Source organism: Crocodylus siamensis, chromosome 1 (genome assembly GCF_052110815.1).
Source record: "Crocodylus siamensis isolate JL-2025a chromosome 1, ASM5211081v1, whole genome shotgun sequence".
In the NCBI taxonomy this organism is placed as follows: Eukaryota; Metazoa; Chordata; order Crocodylia; family Crocodylidae; genus Crocodylus; species Crocodylus siamensis.
In genome coordinates this window covers 135,963,170-135,978,022 of record NC_143395.1, presented here as the reverse complement: position 1 = coordinate 135,978,022, position 14,853 = coordinate 135,963,170, and the positions used below count along the sequence as shown (strand labels likewise).

The window sequence follows — 14,853 nt, the reverse complement described above, 5'->3', positions numbered from 1 at the left end:
CGTCGCCTCCAAGATGGCAGCGGCCACCCCTCCCCCCCGTGGCGCTGGCAGCCACCGGGCGGGGAGCGGGGCGGGGAAATGGGCGCGCGGGGGGAAGGCGGAGGCCGTGCGGCTCCCGCCAGCTAGGGCTCGGCTCGGCGTGGGAAGCAGGATGGCGGCGGCGCCGCAGCGAGGTTCCCCCCTGTACGCGGTAGGTGTGGGGGTTCGACGCCCCCCCGGGGGGGGGCGTGCAGCCGTTGGGGGTGTCACCCTCACCCCATGTCTCGCGCGCGTGCGCAGTGGCAGCACGAACGTCGCCCTCGTTGCCGCTGTTCACTCTGGAGCGGAACGACGGCGGGACGGGGTGTGGGTCAGGGTCCGGATCAAGATCAGGCCCCTCGTGGCTCCCCTCGCTCTGGGGTCGCCCTCATAGGGTCCCAGGGGAGCTGGCGCTGCTCCAGCCTCGCCCCGTTGTACCAGGGGTGGGTCTGGGGGGCTGGTACCGATCCACAATGTGCAAGGGGTGGGTCCTGGGGCCTGGCGCTGCCCCCAACATCAAGCTTTAACTGTCTTGTTTGTTGGCATAAGTCGGCAAACAGGTAGCATGGACAAGCCTAATGAGGGAAAAAGTCCAGGAAAAGTTCCTTTTAGGGCTTTGAACGTGGGATGAGCTCTGTGCCATTTTAAAATCCAGGCAACCCCCGTTGGGCACTCTTACTTGGTTCCCAGGAAACTGAGCGCTAGGCGAAACCTGCTGCCACCTGTATGATGCTCAATGAGCGTTTTTGCTGCATGAGTTGCCAGGGTTTAGAGATCAAATACAGGGTCTCACAATAGCGCTAAGCGAAATGGTATTAAGCGGGGGTTGCTTGTAGTGTATGTTGCTATTGTATCTGAGGTCTAAGCCTGGTAGCTAGTCCTAAATCTAAGATAGTAAATCTAAACCTAGTGTAGCTAGTGTAAGTTTAAGCCTTGCTTAGTAGGAGCTTTGCTCTGGTCCCTATCATTGTTAGTGGGGTATTGTGCAGTGCAGGGGTCTGGCCATCTGGAGGCCATGGCATGATTGGGACTTTATAGGTGGTTAAAGCCATGAGCCACCATTTAATGTATTTTACCATTTAATGTATTTCATGGTGGACTCTACACTTTACTGTACAGTGGGATTGGGCACCAGATCTGGCGTGTGGGGCCTGGGGTTCCCCATAGGTCCAGGGGTTTGGCAGTGGGGGGGTTGCCACCGTTGTCCTGCCACCACATTTCTGCACTCTTGGGGAGCCCCAGGGGACCAGGTGATGAAGCACCATGGGCCACAACTTGCCCACGGGCAGAGGTTGAGCACTGGTGACTTGAACTGTTCTGAGCTGCTGCAGCCTTTTGGAGGGCTTTGCTGTGGAAGAATTTGCTCTAGTATTTATTTATTGTATTTGTTTTGCACTCAAAAAATAAGTGAAAGCTAACAGTTTGCATTTTCCAAGGGCTTTGAGTCTAACAAGGGGCACCTTGAATCTAATGAACAGGTGTCTTGAGTCTAAAAAGGTTGAGCACCACTGGCGGAAGTCCTCAGTTTCTCAGCTGTCATGGTGGTGTAGTGCTTGTTTTGGCACTTCATCTGTGTACTCTGTAAGAAGGGGGAGCAAGCTAGCAGGACAAGTTTGACCGAAACTGGACCAGACCTTGTGAGGTCCTTTTCCCTCTTCTGTGATCCTATGAAGGGAGTCATGTTGCTGTGAAAGGGCTTGTTAAAGCCCACCCCTGTTCCTTTGACTTCAGAGGACTTTAGATCAGGCCCAGGGCTTTGGGAAGATCCTGGGGGTGGCTGCATAGGAGATAGATGCAGCCTCACGTGCCCCTCTGCTTTGGGGATATGATTTTACTTGGACCCACTGACTTGCTAGTAGGAGCCCAAAAAAAAAAAAAAGCATGTTGTCACGGGTGGAACTTGGTAGGAAAAAATGTATTAGTGGGAAATGGTGGAAACAGGCTTGGCTTATTTAAAAAAAATCCGTCCCCTGGGCAGGATTAAGTTGTGGGTGGGGATAGCGTAACATGCAAGATAGAGATGTGGGATTAAAAATTTCGTCCCACATAGGCTGCTCAAGTGATTCACTTGAGCAGCATATTTTTAACAGTGGCACATGCCCTGTCTCTTTGGCCCACATAGACTTATTCACTCGTCAAATTTCCAACTTCAGCTTTTTTTTACTGTAAGACTGTTGCAGTGTTTTTTGGAGTAGCCAAACATAATTTTCCCCCATGGTCTAATTAACTAAATTAGTGCAAACTTTTTAAGTCAAAAAAGGCCAAAACACAAAACCGTGTTTGTTTTCAGAGTCCTTCCTAGGGCACAGAATCGTGTATCTCTTTGTTAGACCAGTTGTAAAAAAGCTTCAGCCAAAAGAGGTGTGAGAGATTTATCTGGAATGGACGTTGAAATCCAACCTTAGAGTGAATATTGTTACATCTGTGATGACAGTCCTGTGTAGTTTAATTCATGTATCACTGCTAGAGTAGAGGCCCACTGAAGTCAGTAGGACTCTATATGCTCTTGATGTTGTAGTGATCTATCATCCATCATGCTCCATCCCCTTAGCCTTCATGGTATCCCTTCTGATTATTTTGCCTCCTTATCCTCACCTTCTCATTTGCCTTTTGTCCTGTCTTAACAGCTACTTGTTCAATATCATCATTACCAAACCTAGCTTTTATTGATCACTACCTCATTATCACATTATGTATTCCTCAATGACCCCCTTTTCTCTGTACTGTCACCTGCTCCCACTGCTCTTCACAGTCCATTGACAGTCAGGATTTTCCATTTCTCTTCTCTTTCAGCCCAGTAATTACTCCTTTGCCCTTCTTGTCCACTAGTGCCTGTGTCTCCAGCATCCAACCCTTTGGCAATATCTTCCCACTCTCTATCATTTTTGTTCCCATTCCTCATCAGTCTATTTTCTCTCTTTGTCGCTTGTCTTTTTTCCCCCCCTTTGTCACTAAAAGTGAGATTTCTTGTTCCCTTGCTCTTTTCCTCCAGGGATGTACCCCCACTGGTACTTGAGGGCCTATAAAATACCAAGGAAACCCTAGCATTCCCTTTCTTCTACCATTACAGTATTGCCAACTAGAGGTGCGCTGATACAGCAGTCCGATATCAGATCGGTACCAATATGAAGAAAATTTGCTGTATTGGATATCAGCCTGATGGGGCCAATAATTTGGCCGATAAATGCCCATGCTGTGCGCAGCCACAGCGCAACATGGAGCAGAGCTGGCAGCATGGAGAGCTGCCTCCAGCTAGTATGTCGGAAGGGGAGGGGCATGAGGGGGGCAGACCAATGCCCCTGCAGTGAGGGTGGGGGCAGGCACTGCCCAGGGGGCGGGGGCGCGGGCGCAGGATAGAGGCACAGCTCATTGAGGAGAGGGTGGCTCCTGCCACTGCTTGCACCCCAGGAGGGTGGTGGTGGTTGGAGGTGACCCCCGGATCTGTGCAGGGCAGGTGGGCTGGAGCCAGGGCTGCATGGGGCTCTTCTTGGCAGGGGCTGGGCTTGGAGTGTGCGCTGGTGGCGCTGGGAGGTGGCTACAGCCATGCCAGATTTTACTGCAGCTCCATTCCCAGCCCTGTGCTGCCAGGCACAGCCCGGTTCCATGTCCCATCTCCACTCATGTGCCAGGAAGAACCTAGGCTGTGTCGGGTGGCTGGTGGCAGTGACACTGGGAGCGAGGTGCCTGCCCTTGCCCTTGCCCCCACCCCCCCTCACTGTAGGGGCATTGATCTGCCCCCCATGCCCCTTCCCTCCCCCTTCCACTGCAATAGACTTACCACCTGGAGGCAGCTGTATCAGCTCAGTATTGGCTATGATATGCCTCCTTAAATATCAGCTATCGGTATCAGCCCCCAAAAACTCTATCAGTGCACGCGTATTGCCAACATTTGGCATTCAGGTACCAGGATATGGACCACCCCTTTCAAAAATACAGCTAGATTTTGCATTTTCTCTGTAACCATTAGAACTAGAAACTTTTAAAATTTTGCTGTCTTGCGATAATGTGAAACCAGGAGTTGCAGCCTTATTAAAACCAAATATTGTGATTTCTGACAAAATCACCAAAGTTGGCATACCTAAACTCATGGCAGTGTTGCAGTTGGTTTACCCTCCTCACTTCCATTAGAAATGTGTGCATGCGTGCGCTCGCTCTCTCTCTGTAAGATGCAGTTGAGATGGTAGAGTCTTGGTACTGTTTTGTGCTCCACAGGTCCTTCCAGAACAGAAAACTTGAATTTTCAAAATTCTGGAAAGAAGCAGGAAGTGCAAAAGTAATATGGCACTTCCAACTCTACCCTTGTGAGTACTGGAGTAGGAACTGGAAATGTATTACTATCTTAACCTTTCTCCCAAACCACCCTGCCATTCTCTGCGTTCCCAGCACAGTCCAAAATTAGCACTTCTATTCATGCAGTCTGGTGGCTCCTACTGTAATCTGAGCAGTGTTATTGGTGTGGTATTTTCTACTGCTTACCAGAATCCGAGGAAAAGTGCTGTGACTCTCTATGACTCTCTGGACTAAGTTGGGGATCAGAGAAATTGGATCAAGGTTTGGTGGCTGAATATAAGAGGAGCACAAGGCATCAGTGAGTGCTTGCATCCTTGAATCCACGTTAACAAAGTTCTTTGGGTGTGAGGTGGATATAATGCATCATATTTGCTTACATATCACACCTTTTCTTGAAAACCAAACCCTCCAGAATTGGGGCAGATGCCTTAAACAAGGAAACCGATATCTGCACCAGAATGGAAACATGGGGACCCTGGCTTCCAGGCCCTCTGTCCCTCTGGCCTCATGGAAGGGTGGTGGAGTCCATTCATTAGTGTCACTCACCCTCTCCCTGCAGCTCCACAGCTAGAGCTCTAACCTTCTCATAGCTACTGCCAAATTAGCAGAAGCTTTTGGCCAAGTTATCAAGTTTCTAGGTACGTTTCTGAAAAAAATCATTTCCCCTTCCCCCACTCTGTCTTTCTTTCTCTGTGTTTTGCTGAAGCTTTAAAAGGACTTTCTCAACAAAGCCACTCAGTTACTTCCATTGCCTTCAACTGATCCCAATCTGTGGCATGACTTAGTGGAGTCCTAGGGTAACTTAGTGGAGTGGTGAGGATGCCAGAGCCTGCTTAGGTGAGTGTGGAGGGGTGCTTGGAAGCCACTGAATTAACTTGCATTGCTAGTAGCTGTGTAGAGATGTATGTGCAGGGTGGGGTGGGTACAGCATGGAGTTTGAGAAACAATGTTTAATGGACCGATTTGCATTGACCACCATGGAATTAATCTCTGATTTAGTTTCTGTAAGGTAGAAACCTGCCCTACCTTCCATTGACAGCCATTCTGTGATATTAATTGCCCATTGTTCAGTGGCTCAGTTTTCCCTCACCCAGCAATTGATGGGTGTTTACAGTTAAAAGTGCACCCACCCACCAAGGTCACAGTCCCCCTCCTCCTGGGAACCCAGAAACAGGGTTCCAGGCAGCAACCCCTCTACCCCCAACCTGGTCACCCCTCCATACTTTGCCTTGCACCCCTCTCTGTCCCCCTGCTCTTCAAATCAACCTGGGCTGCTGTGAACTGTAGTCAAGTACAGGCAATAGAGGCTGGAGCAGTTGAGTTCTGGCTACGTACCAGAGGAGCGAGTTACCATGCAGGGGTTGGGGGGTTTTGTGGTGCAGCATATTGTGGGATGTCTGGAGGATCCAGGGGTGGGAAAAATATGGCCCATAGACTGAATCTGGCCCACCAAAGGATTTTGTCTCACCTTTAGCTGGTCCCTCAGTTCTGCCCAGCCCAGGCATGGGCAGCCCGGGCCATGGTACATGCAGCCAGTCCCGTTGCCTCCGGGCAAGCCACAAGGCTGGGGCAGTGTGACAGCTTGACTTACTTCCTAGCAGCCCTTGTGGTGGCACCTCTTTCCAGTTGCTGTTGCCATCTGGCCTGGCCCCACTGCCTTGGGCGCACAAGCCCATCTACCCCTCAGTCACCCCTGAGGGCAGGGCATGTGGCTGAGCCGATGGGATGGGGGCCACAGGCAGGCAGGCAGCAAGGCAGATGGGTGGGGCTGGGATCTTGCAGTGGTGACAGCACAGGGCCAAGGCCTGGGGCAGGCACCGGTTCCACAAGCAGGGACATGTGGGGAGCAGATTATGGTTCTGCCCTGGGCCCCGGTCCCATGCTGTCACCGCCCCAAGATCCTGGCCCTGCCTGCCTGTACCACCCCCAGATGCTGCTCCCCGCCCACCCGTGGCCCCATTCGAGACTTGGACAGAGCCACTTAGGAAACTTTGGTGAACTGTTGTGGGAGGAGGGAAAGCGGCAGACCCAGCCTGCAGAAGCTCACCAAAATTCCCTCCCGCTCAATTGCCCACACCTGCAGTAGTCACTACTGAAACCTTGGTGTCCACACATAACACTGAACTGGTTCATGGAGGACCAGTTTGAAATAATACCTCATTATCCAGGTTTGCTTTTGAAACATTTCAGGAGGTTTTAACAACTGGAAACTGACTTGTACATATGGATGCTTGTAGTTTAAACTGCATTTAAACTGGTTTAAGTGTTATGTGTGTCTACACCCTGAATCTCTCCCTGGTTCCATACTGGTATCCTGGGATCATGGAGCTCCCTTGTGAATGTCATCCAGGCCCTAGCAGAGGTCCTGTGGAGCTGAAGTAGCAAGCTCCTGCTTGCTTCTGTGTTCCAGTGTCTTGTGGTGCCTGTTTCTCATAGCAGTCATTAACTTATGCATTTTGAAATATGTAATTGAATTGCTTACATGACTTACAAAACAGTCTCCAGCCAACCTGGAAAGTGCCTGTTGGCTATTGTGTGCAGCAGGAACACTGCCTTCCTTCAGTGCTTAGGTAAGATTGCTTGAGTTCTTATAGTGGTGCCTGAGGTCAGGACGTGTAGCCAACCAGCTACATGGAATAGAACAACTGAATGTAACATGCACTGTCATATTGTACAAGACAAACTGAGAAAAGAGGTGTTGATCTGTAAGAAGGAGAGCCAGGATCCGCACATGGCAGCACAGAGCCGCCGTGGCCCAAGGGTGTGTGACTCCTCATGGCTCCCGGTCCGTGTGCCATCAAGCCAGGTGGGCTATGTGCCACCACGTGTAGCTCCCAGGTCTCCTTCTAGGAGCCACATGCTATTGGGCTGGTTCTGTGCCAGCATGTGGGGCTCCCAGCACAGCAGCTGCGAGTATGTACCACCAGGCTGGCTGGCTGGCCTGGCTCCATGCCTTCACCTGCAGCTTGCCATTGGAGTGCTGGGAGCCCCACGTGCTGGCACAGAGCCAGTCTGGTCTGGGCTGAAGGCAGCTCCCAGGTCTCAGCTGGAGCCACACACTGCCAGGTGACTGCCTGCCATGGGCCATGAGTGCCTGCTGCCTGCTGCTGCTGCCATCAGCAATGGGGGCTGTGGCAGGGGGACCCACACATGCACCATCAGGCCAGCTGGGCTGGCTATGTGTCAGCATGTGGGGTTCCCGGTACTATAGCCGGGAGTGTTTGCCACTGGGTCAGACTGGCTCCTTGCCTCCACGTGGGGTTTCTAGCTCTGTAGGCAGGAACTCGCCTCCCAACTCACAAGCTGTCCAGTCAAGCACCATTGCCCTCTGTGCCTCCACATGGGGCTCCAAGCTGGAGTGCTGGGAGCCCCACGGAGGTGGAGGCGCAAAGCCCACCCAGTTCGATGGTGCCCAACCTCTGAAACCCCATGCCTCCCACTGGCTTTCAAAGAGGCAGCCGTGGGCCAGATAGGATGGCCTGGTGAGCCAGATTTTCCTGCCCCTGCTCTAGACCCTCTCTAACTTCTCCACATTCTTCTTAAAAGGTGGAGCTCAGAATTGGGCACAATATTCTAGATGAGGCCCCCCAGCACTGAGTAGAATGGCATTATCACCTTCCATATCTTACACCTAATAATTCTGTGGATGAGGACCAAAATTGCATTGGCTTTTTTGCAACTGCATTTCTGTTGACCCATTGAGTCTGACCAGCCGAAACCTCTGGACCATTCTCTGTAAGGTACCACCCAGCCAGTTAATTCCCACTTGTGCTTTCAATCATTCTACCCAGATGTAGTGCATTATGTTTATCTGCACTGAACTTCAAGTTAATTGTCTCTAGCTCAGCTCTTCAATGTATCAAGTTCCTTCTGAATTATATTCTTCTCTTTCAAAGTGTTTGCAATCCTTTCCAGTTGCCTAACTTGCCTAGTGGTGTTTTGCCTCTGAAATTTGGATGAGAGGAAGCTGGCAGAGGCTCAGTCTGGGGATGAGCCAGAGGAACTGGTGTGGAAGATAGCAGCCAGCTCTTGTGGAAGAATTGATCTTTCATCGTTTGTGTTTGTACTGTTGGACTTGCATCATTCCCTGGATGTAGCTGAAGCAGTTGATTTCAAGAGTGCTTGAGTCTACACCCATTGTTTAACTGTGAAAAGATTGATCCTTAATGACTTTCAAAACCTGTTTGTACTTTAAAATTCTTTCTAATGGGGGGGTGGGGAAATTAGGTCTTGTGGTGATAGGAGAGAACAAATCTTAAATGTAGGTTTGGAGAGTTTTTTATTAATCTGGTTTAATATAATTTTGTGTGTTTGAAACCAGGGATGGCTGCATCTTGGGAGAGAAAAAACAGCACAAAGACATTATGTTGGGGGTGTCAAACATATGGGCTATGAAGCTGTATGAGCCAGCCCAGGGGTTGCTGGAATGATTCCAAGTGCCAGCTTTACCGCTGTGCACTGCATGTGTCATATAGGCTGACCCAGTGACATCCTGAACACAGAACAGGGTTAGTCTGGGGCTCATGTGTTGCCCTGTGGGGTCAGGCCAACTCTCAGGATCTCAATATTGCGCTGTTAAACAGTAGAGTTTGACATAATTGCACATATACAAACACACAAATCAATTAGATGTGCATGCGCGTGTGCACACATACGCACACACTCTACCAACTCGGGCACATGCACATCCAAACCAGCCTAGGCACATGCATACCTATCACCAATTCAAGCACATGCACTATACACCCCAGAAGTTAGACAAAAATCAGTTGCCCATACCTGCACACTCACTACACATACATAGATCACTAATTTGTATATCATGTACAATGACATGTATATATACACACGCACACATTCACCAGTTCATGCACGTACAACCCACCTACACATACACACAGGTAAGTTCCTAACTTGGGTGGTACAGTGTGTATATGTGTGCTTGGGGTACCTGGGATACTTGGGGGAAGGTAAAGGTGAGAGAGAGAATTAAAGTATAGGGAGTAAAAGTTACCAGAAACGGGATTAGAACTGGTGGACTAGAGCAGTGGTCTCCAAAGTGGGGTGTGCAAGATGATCCATTGGGGTGCGGGAAGAAAATATTAGAACTTCTATTTCTATTTCTATTTATATAAATATACATATATTGGGGGTGCATACTCAAAATTTTTTTACTGATGGGGTGCGTGATCAAAAAAGTTTGGAGACCACTGGACTAGAGAGAAGCTAGCTGAGGAACTAAGGCTTGGGTTTACTTAAGATCAAGTGGCCCCAGGGTTACTTGAGGTCACTGGTGCAAGGCGGGGTGGTGGTGGGAAAGCCTGGTGGCAAGGAGGAGATAGCCAGGAAAGAAACTGAGGCAGAAACCTGGTTTCCCAGGGGAAAAGGCAGTGGGGATAAGACAGTGGCAAAGAAACGGGGGGTTTGGAGGCAGAGAGGAGCTCAGGACAGGTGTTGGCAGTGGCAATGAGTCATAAGCAGGAGAAGGAGAAATGAGACAGAAGTTAGAGGGGCAAGGAACAGAGATTGGAGCAGGGCTGAACCATAGTAAAGCAAAACCCAACTCAGGGGTCCAAATAACAGGTTTATTAAACAGACAACATGCTACACAGACACATGAAGTTATTGGTTCACATGCACACACATACTCACAATGGCAGCAGAAGAAAGAGACTCAATGGAAGGGTTGGAGTCCAGGTAGGGAAGAGAAACAGAGTCCAAGTCCTTGGTTGAAGAGAGGGTGGAGGTAATAGCTACCTATCCAGGCTAGAAAGGGGTCTTTGTCCAGTAGCTGTTGTCCAGAGTGGGGTTGCTGGCAAGGCCTCTGGGTGGATAAGTGGTGTGGCATGGTGCTGGTCCAGATGGAGAGGGTGTCCCAAGGAGTCAGTCTTCACTACCACCTTTTATGGGGCAGACTACCTCTGATCTCCTATGGGGAAGGCCTGTCCAGACAAGGTCAGTTCTGTTCCTGAGGGTTCCAGGTGTTCTTACTTAGCATGTGCAGCCTGGCACAAAGGTGGGTTGCCTCATCTTTTGTTTCTTGAACTCTGAGGGTGGTTCCAAGGGCTGGGTCTTTGTCAAGGTGTTGGTGTTGATGGTTCGGTCATTCAGAGGGAGCTATTTTTAGACCTACTGCCATTGTCTCTCAAGCACCCTCATTCATCCCCATTCATTCAGGAACCAAGTTACATAGGAGGGATAGTGAGAGTCATAGGTTACACAACCGGGCATGGGGATAAGATGGAGGCTTGACATGACTTATGCTAACTTACATATATAGGCCTAAAACAGTATTCACACAATATGAAAACAGTAAAAAATCAATACAAACATAATAATTATCACTTTTATAAAACAGTGGATATCTATGTCAAAATAGCAGGGCACTTATTTGCAAAGAGGGGAGAGAAAAATAAAACTTACTACCTAAAACAAAATGTTAAAGCTTATCCTACATCTTAGCTTACTTATACTTATCTATAGGGAATAGAGAGGGAGAGAAAGTCAGAAATGGTTGGGGAAGGGAAGGGAATGCATTTTAAAATTAAAAAAAGAAAAACTGGGAGTTTTGCTACACGTGCTACCTGCACCACACTGCTGGTCTGGCTTTGCGTGCTTCTCTGGGGTTAGTCTGGATAGAGCTATGCTGGAGCCAGTGCACAGGGCCAGTCTGGCAGGGTGCCACATGCAGTGTACATCCCAGCCAGACCCTCTGCTATGTTCTGTATGCATGGTCACTCCAGCCCCATGCACTATCTTCAACCAGCCACAGCTTGTTCAGCATGTGGGGCCAGCACAAGGTATGCGCTGTCCACAACACGCGGGCTGGTCCTGGTGCTGCACTCAGCGCAGGGGGTCCAGTGTGTGTACTGCATGTAGTACCTCAGACCAAGCCCCCATGCTCTCTGCAGTTTTAGGTTCAGCCCACACACTGAGCTGGCCCTGTGTGCCATGCGCACAGCGAAGCCTGGGTCCAGTGCTTTATGTGTGGCTTAAGGGTTGGACCCATTGCCATGGAAGCTGCATGGGGATCAGTCCCAATGTAGCCTGTAGACTAGCCCAGCAACCATCATCTGGCCTATGAGGCCAGAAGAGTTTGACACCCCTGCATTAGATGATGTGAATTCAATTACCCAGACATCTCATGGGAGGATCACTCAGAAGAATCCGAGCGGTCGCAAAGCTTTCTATCATGCATGGATGACCTCTACCTGACTCAAGAAGTCTATGTGCTGAGAGGCAAAGCGCTGCTCAACCTGGTACTGTCTACTGGGGATGACCTAATCGGCGACCTAGTGATTGATGGGAAGCTGGGTGACAGCAACCACGAGTTGATCACCTTCACTGTCCACTGTAAAGCTGACAAGCTCAGGAGGCTTGTCAGTGAGGTCCTAAGGGACCACGACCCCACGGGGAGGGGAGTCCAGGAAGAGTGGTTGCTCCTCAAGGGAGCAATCCTCAGTGCACAAGCTAATTCTATTCCATCTTGGAGGAAAGGGAGCAAGAGGGCATGGCAGCCTCCCTGGCTCTCCAGGGACCTAGCAGACCTCCTGTGGCTAAAAAGAAAGGCCTACAAAGGATGGAGGATGGGAATCACCTCCAAGAAGGAATATTCTGCACTGGTCTGGTCCTGCAGGGAGCAAACCAGGAAAGCCAAGGCTGCAACTGAACTCCAACTAGCTTCAAGCATCAAGGACAATAAAGAGTCCTTTTTCAGATATGTGGGGAGCTGGAGGAAAAGCAAGGGCAACATTGGACCCCTGCTGAACCAGATGGGACAACAGATGCCCAGGAAAAAGCCAATCTATTAAATGGGTACTTTGCGTCGGTCTTTCATCAGTCTCACAGGACGCCCATGCCCACCACGGGACAGGGAGGTCTCGGTGAGGGAGATCTCCTGCCCTTCATCACTGCTAACCTCGTGAAGGAACACCTTGAGAGCCTGGATACCTTCAAGTCAGCTGGCCTTGACAATCATCTACACCCCAGGTTACTCAAGGAGCTGGCGAGCATCATAGCCCAACATTTGGTATGGATCTTTGAAAACTCCTGGCGCTCTGGTGAAGTGCCCGAAGACTGGAAGAAGGCCAATGCGGTGCCTATCTTCAAGAAAGGGAAGAATGTGGATCCAGCAAACTAGAGGCCCATCAGCCTCTATCCCAGGGAAGATCTTTATTAAACTTTTCTAAGAGGCCATCCTTAATGGACTGGCCGACGCCAACATCCTGAGGAATAACCCGCATGGGTTTGTTGCAGGTAGGTCTTGCTTGACCAATCTCATTTCCTTTTATGACCAGGTGACCTATCACCTGGACAAGGGAGAAGAGATTGATGTCATATATCTTGACTTCAAAAAAGCCTTCAATCTGGTATCACATGATCACCTCTTGGCGAAACTGGCCAATTGTGGCCTTGAGTCCACCATGATCCACTGGCTGGTAAATTGTCTTCGTGGTCGGACCCACAGGGTGGTAACTGACAGCAGTCAATCGTCATGGTGTCTTGTGACCAGTGGGTCCTCCAAGGCTCTGTCCTTGGACCCATATTGTTCAATATCTTCACTAATGATGTGGACATTGGAGTCAGAAGCGGACTGGCCAAGTTCGCCAATTACACCAAACTTTGGGGCAAAGCATCCACACCAGAAGACAGGCGGGTGATCCAGGCTGACCTGGACAGGCTCAGCAAATGGGCAGACGAGAACCTGATGGTGTTTAACACTGAAAAATGCAAGGTTCTCCACCTTGGGAGGAAAAACCTGCAGTATCCTTATAGGCTTGGCAGTGCTACGCTGGCTAGCACTACGGAAGAAAGAGACTTGGGGGTTATGATTGACCACAAGATGAACATGAGCCTGCAATGCAATGCTGCGGCTAGTAAAGCAACCAAAACGTTGACTTGCATCCATAGATGCTTCTTAAGTAAATCCTGGGATGTCATTCTCCCCTTGTACTCAGCCTTGGTGAGGCTGCAGCTGTGTCCAGTTTTGGGCTCCACCATTCAAAAAGGATGTTGAGAAGCTTGAGAGGGTGCAGAGAAGAGCCACGCGCATGATCAGAGGTCAGGAAAACAGACCTTACAATGACAGGTTGAGACTCATGGGGCTCTTTAGCCTGCAAAAGCGTAGGCTCAGGAGTGATCTGATGGCCATCTATAAGTTTATCTGGGTTGACCACCAGTATCTGGGGGAATGTTTTTTCACCAGAGTGCCCCAAGGGATGCTGAGGTCGAACGGTTATGAGCTACTGCAAGACCATTTCAGGCTGGACTTAAAGAAGAATTTCTTTACTGTCCAAGCCCCCAAGGTCTGGAACAGTCTGCCATCGGAGGTGGTTCAAGCACCTACATTGAACACCTTCAAGAGTAAATTAGATGCTTATCTTGCTGGGATCCTATGACCCCAGCTGACTTCCTGCTCTTTGGGTGAGGGGCTGGACTTGATGATCTTCCGAGGTTCCTTCCAGCCCTAATGTCTGTGAAATCTGTGAATGATAGCAGAACAAAGTTTGCCTGATGTAGCTAAGAGAGGTGGCTAAAGTTGGATATTGTCTCATTCTTTGTTTGTGTATTCCCAGCAGAAAGAATTCACATCAAAGAAGAGGGATGACTTTGAAGATATCTTGGAGGAGAGGCGGCAGTCCAGTGACCTGAGATACGCAATGAAGTGTTTCAACCCTGTTGTTTATAAAGGGCTTTCACCTTGCAAGCCAAGTGCTATTAAAAATACTGTTTTACAATCTGACCAAGTTCAATATGTTATCAGACAGGTAAGTCTGGACAGAGAGACCATAAAAGAAGCCCAGGTGAACGTTGCATAAGACATGGAATAAATTTTCTGTTGGTTAGGTTACCTGCTTAAAGTTGGGCAGAAGGTAGGACAAGGTGGCACCTTAAAAGACTAACTCAGACAATCAAGGGGTATGCCTTTCGGAACATGTCCGTTCATAGCATCTGATGAAAACATATGCCTTTCTAAAAACGTTAGTCTTTAAGGTGCCATCCTGTTCCACCTTCTACCATACTTCATGCGCATTAACGCAGTAAACTATTTCTTTCTACTTATAGTTGGAAAGACAAAAATCCTTACCTCTTGCGTAATTCCTGGACCATCATGGCTATAAGGCAAGGATTTTTGTCTTTCCAACTGTAATTAGAAAGAAGTAGTTAGCTCCGTTAATGCACGTGAAGTATGGCAGAAGGTGGGGCAGGGTGCAAAATAAATAATGATTACTACAAAAGGCTGCCATCTCTGACATTTGTTGGTTAGTAGGGCTGTGTGAAGCTTCGGTCCCTGGTTTGATTCAGTGGAGATTTGGCTCAATTCAGCGGCCAAATCTCCGAATCAAATCAGAGGACCCTTTAATCTCTCTGAATCCAATTGGAACCCTCTGAATCGATTTGGCAATTCAGGACACAGCTTTAAATGTTTTTTCTGCATACCTCTAAGTAGCAGGGGCCTGTGAATGCTGTGATGCTGGGGCACATGGAGCATCCCACAGAAGTGCAGGGAGGTCCCCAGCATGCTTGGCAGCAGACCCAGAGTGG

At 49.4% G+C, this 14,853-nt stretch overlaps 1 protein-coding gene across 2 annotated transcripts in view; it reads left to right on the top strand.

Annotated features, from left to right (window-relative positions):
• Positions 1-13: 13 nt before the first annotated feature.
• Positions 14-14,853, top strand: part of GNPAT (glyceronephosphate O-acyltransferase) — a 48,994-nt gene continuing 34,154 nt past the window's right edge. Inside the window, exons 1-2 of one of the 2 annotated variants that reach the window (XM_090043613.1) lie at positions 14-190; positions 13,887-14,075. In XM_090043613.1, coding sequence (XP_089899739.1) covers positions 14-190; positions 13,887-14,075 — 366 coding nt within the window. Of the gene's footprint in view, positions 191-13,883; positions 14,076-14,853 lie in introns of both variants that reach the window. The other variant, XM_090043603.1, reaches the window with a different exon arrangement.